At 39.2% G+C, this 7,978-nt stretch overlaps 1 protein-coding gene across 7 annotated transcripts in view; it reads right to left on the minus strand.

Annotated features, from left to right (window-relative positions):
- Positions 1-7,477, minus strand: part of gria4a (glutamate receptor, ionotropic, AMPA 4a) — a 136,777-nt gene extending 129,300 nt beyond the window's left edge. For all 7 annotated transcript variants that reach the window (XR_008808294.1, XM_056264136.1, XM_056264135.1 and 4 more), the window contains exons 1-2: positions 7,208-7,477; positions 2,486-2,644 (exon numbers count right to left, since the gene is read on the minus strand). Coding sequence is in view for 6 of the 7 variants with exons in the window: in XM_056264136.1 (XP_056120111.1) it covers positions 2,486-2,644; positions 7,208-7,280 (232 nt within the window). In the remaining variant the exon portion in view is untranslated. The remainder of the gene's footprint in view (positions 1-2,485; positions 2,645-7,207) is intronic.
- Between the last annotated feature and the right edge of the window lie 501 nt (positions 7,478-7,978).

Genomic DNA, 7,978 nt, shown 5'->3' on the forward strand with positions numbered 1-7,978 from the left:
TATTGCTGAAAAGCTTAGATGTTCATTAATATGCACTGTCCCTTTTAAATAAATAAATAAAAATGTTACCCGAAAATTTCATCTGAACAATTTATCTGACATTGTTGAAAATGTTGTTCATAACTGGACCTTCCGGTGAAAACTTGTCTCTGGTGACGTATGCGGGATTCTCCAGTCATTTAGTCCTGTTAAACCCCGCCCCTTCATTTGCATGTACTTTTAAGTGCCACGCCCACACCTCAACGGCCAATCAACATCCGACACATTACAGCAAGTCCCCGCCCTACATTTTTTCTTTTTGAATGTACATCACAATACGGAACAAAGGATCTTTCTCTACTTCCATTTAAACTAAAACTATTAAAACTGAAATTAAATTAAATTGAAGTATTAGATAAAAAAATTAAAGTCCCCCTGTGGTGAAAATGTGTATGTGGTGTTTTTAATGTGCTTTAAAACACACCATGTGTAAGTTCATAAGTCGACAGCATTGCTGAGTATTTCCTCCTTAAAACTGCAGTGAACCAAAGACAGTCTCAAAAACACGGTTTGAAATCACTGGTGTTTCTGACGTCACAAACGACCTTGTAACCAATCAGATCAACGTGTGATCGTCAACCAGTGGATATCCGAGCTGAGTGAGTGGAGGCGGGGCTCATTTGCATATTTATAGAACCGCGCATACTAAATGAAGCAAGGGTGTCGAGTTACGTTCAAGATATTTTAAGGCATGAAGAATGTTTTTTCAAGGAAAAAAACGTTTACGTAAATATTAAAAAAGTTTTAAGGGATAAAATGATTGACTACAGGTGGACTTTAAACTAAAAGAAAATGAGAAATTTTGCCTTAGTATAGTTTAGATTGAAGCGCTAAAATTACTAACTGGAAATAAATAAAAAAACTCAAACTCAAAAAAAAAGCACTTCGAATTATAATAAAATTGAACTAAAATTAAAACACAAAAATAAAACATTCAAACAAAAGCTATTTAAAATATTAATAAATACTACTAAAATAAAACTGGCGTAAACACCTGAAATCTGATGCCACTATTGGGGAAGAACTCATAATTGCGTGCTTAATGTTTCTCTTCTTTAAAACTGCTCCTCAAACTAATCGCTTAATGTAAACGAGTGAGCAGTTTCGGATCTGTTTGTACAATATTTAGTCCGTAATCAAGAAAGCAGATTTATAATAAGCCTGCCCAATTCAAAGCTCACGCAATCATCATATAAAAGTCAGGCTTACTTAATAAACACATGAATTAATGGCCAATTAGATGCTTTTCCCAATGCTCATGCTGCTCTCAGACTCCTGTGAAGCTCGGCATGCCGGCTGTCCTATCAGCACTGATCTCTACTGCAGAAATCAGTCAACGATACAGGTCCTGTCGACTCCCAGTGGAGCACGCCTGCGTACACGACTCCGGGACACGTTTCCATGATTACCTTAACTGGAAAAGGTTTTAAGATCTCAATGGCCTCTTGAGTGCCGAGGTTTCTACAGTACTCAAAGATGCACTTTAAGTGTGTAAACAGGCTTGTAATGCGCGTCTGTGTTTGCATAGAGAACAGTTCTGCTCTACAACCCTTTTTGTTTCTCACTTGAATGCAGGCAACTGAAAAGAAATCGACCGACAACCACTCAGACAGACGCACACCAAAGCTGGACAAGAGTTGAGGTACAGTCAAACCTTCGACATTTCTCACTTTATCACAGTTTATTCGCTATAGTTTAGAAAATGGTAGTAAAATATGAAGAACTCAGAGTTATTAGATCAGTGGATATTTGACTGGTTTTGTCCGTCCTTCTGTTAGACTCTCACACATGAATTATGTTGAATATCTGTCAGCTGTTAAATTTAACTACACAATTAGATAATACCAGTTTAGCTCAACCAGTGACCAAGCAATGCTTCATGTTGTTCAGTCTGTGTGTAAAAAGAGCATTAGCAATTACAGAAAAAACACTTAAGAAAACATGATGTCGGAATCATTTTTAGTCCCAAATGTTTATAGATATTACTGGTAGGTAGTCACTGTATGAAGAATTATTGGGTGTAATATGTCACAGTTTACTTTATTTTGCTCTCCTCACTTACATAAATGAACTATAGTGTCCTGCACACACTAGTAAAAAATCACTATCAAAAATGATATCTGGTGTCTGAATAATTTTTGGTTTGACTATGCATGCACTGAATGAATGAAACTTAAAGAGTTGCATTGTGTCATTAACGCTGCATTAACAGAATAGCACAAATAATGACTGTTTTCAAACAGGTTTCTCAGATGCTCCTCGTCTGCCATTGGTCAGTCAGACAGATAGTCCCGCCCTCAAACTCACGTCAGAGGTTGACATGCCACTCAAACAAATGCATCAGTGTTTCACTCCAGGAAATCAAACTACCGATGACTGGCTATCAATACAAACTCCACTCGTTTTCTCTGACTGTGTGGCATAACGTTTGACATCTTTCACTCACAGGCATTGGTGACAGCAAAGCTGTTGGCCGTCTCGATGTTGTCGACGTGTGGAACCAGGTTGAATGGCGCCTCCGTGGCGTTCGGACTCGTGTTGTGGAGAAATATGGCCAAGCGGAAAGCTGTATATTCTTGATCCGTGTTTCTTATAAACAACCCACCTGGAAGAGCGAGAGAAAGAAAGAAAGAATGAGTGACTGCAAAGAGAAAGAGGTGCTTATGTTTTTCAAAGGAATAGTTCACCCTAAAATGGAAAATTCTGTATTAATTTCTGCTTTACTTTCACTATATAGTGCAAAAGTGGCTGCCATTGCCGTTTCCATTTATTTCCCCCATAGAGTTTTTAAAATAGTCTTCATTAAAGAGTTAATCAGCTACAAGGTGAGTCACAACATTACAAACTTTGATTTGAAGCAAAAAAGTATTTGAGAATCGGACAAAAAGACAGAGGTACGAGACTGTGAACTTAACAGCTTTAGTGAGGGAAAGAACTACAATCCCATGATGCATTGCGAACAGCATAATCGAGTTAAAAATGATAGAAAAATAAAAAACTAAGTGCTTAAAATGTTTATTATATATATATATAGAAAACTAAATGCATATACAAACATTTCAGTATTTGAGAGCGATTAGATTGTCATTTGCAGTGCTTCATGGGAGTGGGCGGACCTTGTTTAAACTCTCTGATTGGTGGAACTTTCTGTACAGCATTATGGGTAATGTAGTTTTTCACCACGAATTCTATGGTTAAACATGATAATTTTAAAACTAAGCTGAAATAATGTGGCCTGATGGCTTCGACAGAAGCAAATACCATCGATTAATAACATCGTAGCTCACAGTAAAGCTGTCTTTAAAGGTTTATAAGTTATCATTATTTTTACTTCCAGAACCCGACTGTTGTTCTCTATGAATCATCATCTCGGCTCTTAAATCTCTTTTCGATAATCTGTTACACTTGGATGTTTGTCACAATGCGGAGGAAAAGATCTATTCCTGCATCCATGTCATCACCACTTTATTATGCTTAACTAACCCTTAAAAAAGGAAGAAGAAAATTATTAAACCAACTAAATGTTGCCTTGACAACTAACTAACTGAAACAAGTTTAGCTTGAAGCACTAAAATTACTCATACATTGAAAAATATACTTCTTTAAAGCAATTCAGCTGGAAAAAAAGTGAGAGGGAGAAAGAATAAGTGACTGCAAAAAGGAAATAAGAGATTAGGTGTTCAAATGTATCTTAAAGGGATATTGCACCCTAAAGTGGACAATTCTGTCATTGTTTACCTGTATCACTTTGTTTTTCTTTCACTATAAATCTATAAAACCTCTTGGACGTAGCTCTAAAATCTCATTGCGTTTACATTGAAATATGGACTTTGAACACCACTGGCTCTCACGTCAACCAATGACGTCAAATCTGGATTCACCACATTGAATGAACACAAATGTGAATGAGATTTAACACACCAAAACACAATTTTGGAGTGTAACGATCAGCCAATTCAGTGAATTTGACCTTTTTTAAAATGAGTGGGTGTTAAAAGGATGAGACAACACAGCAAAGGTACAGTAAGTTCATAAAAACAGTGTATTTACAATACTCACGATGAAAAATTATTGCTGTTTTTACCAAGCTTATTAGCCCTCGTCTGCATTCACTTTGTGCAAAATACTATAATTGTGCAAAATACTAGGCGTGTAACGGTTCATGTGTTCGTCACGGTTCGGATCATAGAGAGCCTAAGCCCCGCCCCTCCGCTTCCGGCTCATGGGACCTTATTTCGGAAAAAATCTGTATGGTAGTCAATGGCGAGAGACAACTTATCTTTTTATTCCGTCTAAACTGTGCCCTGAATTACACATATGATGTTTGTCAATTTAAAAGATAATTCTGAAGATCAAGAAAGTCGCAGTTTGTCATAAAACAGAAGAGTAACATTTAGTTTTATGTGAAAATCGCTCAATGAACTACATCTCCCGGGAAGCGAAACAACGAGCGAGATCCGCTGCTCGTGTGTGTGCAGTCTGGTACAAAACACTCAGGCATGACGGCGTAACGTTACGATTATAACGCAAGACTATAGAAACACTGACAGACGTTAGCTTCAGTAAAGTTAGCTTCAGTAAAGTTAGCTTCAGTAAAGTTAGCTTCAGTAAGGTTAGCTCCAGTACAGTTAGCTTCAGTAAAGTTAGCTTCAGTACAGTTAGCTTCAGTACAGTTAGCTTCAGTAAAGTTAGCTTCAGTAAAGTTAGCTTCAGTAAAGTTAGCTTCAGTAAAGTTAGCTTCAGTAAAGTCAGCTTCAGTAAAGTCAGTTACAGTAAAGTTAGCTTCAGTAAAGTTAGCTTCAGTAAAGTTAGCTTCAGTAAAGTTAGCGCTTCAGTAAAGTTAGCTTCAGTAAAGTTAGCTTCAGGTTAGCTTCAGTAAAGTTAGCTTCAGTAAAGTTAACTTCAGTAAGGTTAGCTTCAGTAAATTTAGCTTCAGGAAGGTTAGCTTCAGTAGAGTTAGCTTCAGTAATGTTAGCTTCAGTAAGGTTAGGTTCAGTAAAGTTAGCTTCAGTAAGGTTAGCTTCAGTAAGGTTAGCTTCAGTAAAGTTAGCTTCAGTAAGGTTAGCTTCAGTAAAGTTAGCTTCAGTAAAGTTAGCTTCAGTAAGGTTAGTTACAGTAAAGTTAGCTTCAGTAAAGTTAGCTTCAGTAAAGTTAGCTTCAGTAAAGTTAGCTCCAGTAAAGTTAGCTTCAGTAAAGTTAGCTTCATTCATTGAGAGAAAATGTGCGCCTTTGGGGTTTGTAGTCTTTGTAATTACGTATTTTCACAGTCTTATACCTCAACAGTTTTACATCAAACCGTGACTTTCTTGACTTTAAAATGTATCTTTTAAATTGCCAAACATCATATGTGTAATTCAGGGCACAATTCAAACGAGATCAAAATATTTGTTGTCTCTCGCCATTGACTACCATACAATATTCTTCCGAAATAAGGTCCCATGGTGGTCGACCGGAAGGGGAGGGACTTAGGCTCTCTATACAGTCAGATGATGAATACAGTCAGACACAGGCGATCCACAGTCCAGAAGAGGGCGCGCGTGCGGTAATGCAACGCTGTTTGCTAACCACCACAACAGGAAAAAGAGCCGAAGAAGAAGAGATGATCTACGCACCAACCCAAAACAAGCGTTCAGAAGCACGCAAGAGCTTGATAGTAGCCAATACGCTGCGTTTAGATTAATTTTTTGTGACGCGCTCCACAAACTTCACGGAAAGGAAACAAAAATGCGACATCCTGTTTGTTTTCTTTATTTTACAAAAGCAGAATGTTTTGTCTTTGTTGTGAGTGTACACAAATAAATACAGACCCTTTACAGTTTCGAATGATGTCTCGCAGGATGCCGTTGTAAATGTACCGAACCGTGACGTCTGTGTACACTTAACACCCCTACAAAACAGAGCAGTGTGAACATTCTGCGAAACGTCTCGTTTTGTGCTCCACAGATTAAAGAAAGCCATTCCGGTTTGGACCGACATGAAGGTGAGTTAAATGTTCATTTCTGGGTGAACAATCCCTTTAATCTTGGAAATGAAGTGTGCATGTGTTGTGGTGTCACCAGAACAGGCACGTCCATACTTGGCACGGCCAGTTTCATCACATCCTCTCTAATTATTCTCTCTTTCTGATAGACATTTTGGCTCAACTGCCGTTTGAGATCCCACAACGTGCTTTTATGTGTGAGGAACAGCACAAGCATTGTGCATTTGCATTGCAGCGGTATGTAAATGTCATTAGGCATTGCGTGCAACTCTGAGAGCGTGTGTGTGTGTGTGTGTGTCCGTATTTAGCGTATTAACTTTATCGGCAGTGCTGTCAAAGACGCGCAAGTCAGCGGCTGCATCTCATTATGGCGTGAGACTCTCCATCTCAATGAGCAATGCAGTGACTGAACACACACACACAAGACACATCCTCCAAAAGGAGAGGGAAGTGTGTGTGTGTGTGTGTGAGTGGGGTGGCTGGGCATGCATAGTGGTTTGTTGATATTAATCAAATGTAGAGCTGCAAATCTGTAAAGTTTGATTGTGAAGAAGAGGTCATCCAGAATACTGCAGTGATGCCCTATACTGAAGAGGAAAAGCGCACTCAACATGCTCTTACTCCACAGTCTTCATCATCATGACCACACACACACACACCAGCACAACTCGTGCATGCTACAAACCCTTAAAAAACATTATATATAACAATTATACAATCATTCATTATCACATTTTTTGAAAAATAGCACCCAGCACGTATAGGGCCGTAACCACCAAAGGCATTGAGTGATGTGTCCATCCCCAAATTTTAAACTAATCGGAGGTTTTCACTGACCAAACTTTTATATTTGGTTCCCCGAAGTCCTTTGCTCATGCTTCATTGGTTCTTTAGCTTGTAACTGGCAGCAGAACCCAATTTTTTAGTGCTGAAAAGCAGCTTTTTAGGGTCTAATAAGGTGAACAGAGCAAGAACACAAAGAGCAATTTCAGCATACTAGGTTCTTTAGGGTTGGTATGATTTTAAATTTCATTTGACATCGCTATTTTTAGACTCCTATCTCTGTATTTGTGTAGTGCAGTGTATAGGCTTCTTGTATATTATTATGCACTACATTGTATCTGTTGCACTGCGATATTCCTCGCGGGATTATTAAAGTGTCTGTCGTGTTATAGAAGTGTAACTCACCGATTTGGACACTGCTGGGAAAAGCCCCTTCACTGAGTCCCCACAGCAGCGGGATCAACACCAGGATCCGCATTCTGTCCGAATCAGAACAACCCGTCCGGACACATGGATGGATGGATGGATGGAGACGAGATTGCGTGACCGGACGGAAATGAAAAGAAATAAATGGATAATCTCGCAAAAGGGACTTTCAGCAATCCATCCTACTGGCAATCCGTGTGTTCCCCGCAGTATCCACTGGAGAGAGAAGAAGAATCTGTCCGGAATGAACGCGCGAGAAAGAGAGAGAAGGCGCGCGCGGGAGAGGGGAGAGAGAGAGAGAGAGAGAGAGAGAGAGAGAGAGAGAGAGAGAGAGAGAGAGAGAGAGAGAGAGAGAGAGAGAGAGAGAGAGAGAGAGAGAGAGAGAGAGATGAGAGAGATGAGAGAGAGGAGAGAGAGAGAGAGAGAGAGAGAGAGAGAGAGAGAGAGAGAGAGAGAGATGCGCGCGCTCACTCTGCGCTCTTTGCCTCAAGAGGTCTTCGCTTTTTAGCTGTGTTTGCTAAGGCAAGTACCATGCACTATTACTGACACGTCTATATATTTAAACAAAACGCCTTACCATACCAATTCAACTTGGTTCTTGGCGTGTAACTCATTCCTCAAATCATCAGTCTTTACATTACTTTACTAGACACAACATTTCCATGTGCTGGACGAAAAAAAAATCCACATATATCTACAGACTAAGACAACACAGAGACGCGAGACTTTTGACTGGAAGCAAACATCATA

Source organism: Rhinichthys klamathensis, unplaced genomic scaffold (genome assembly GCF_029890125.1).
Source record: "Rhinichthys klamathensis goyatoka isolate OS25496 unplaced genomic scaffold, OSU_Roscu_1.1 h1tg000216l_1, whole genome shotgun sequence".
Taxonomy (NCBI): Eukaryota; Metazoa; Chordata; class Actinopteri; order Cypriniformes; family Leuciscidae; genus Rhinichthys; species Rhinichthys klamathensis.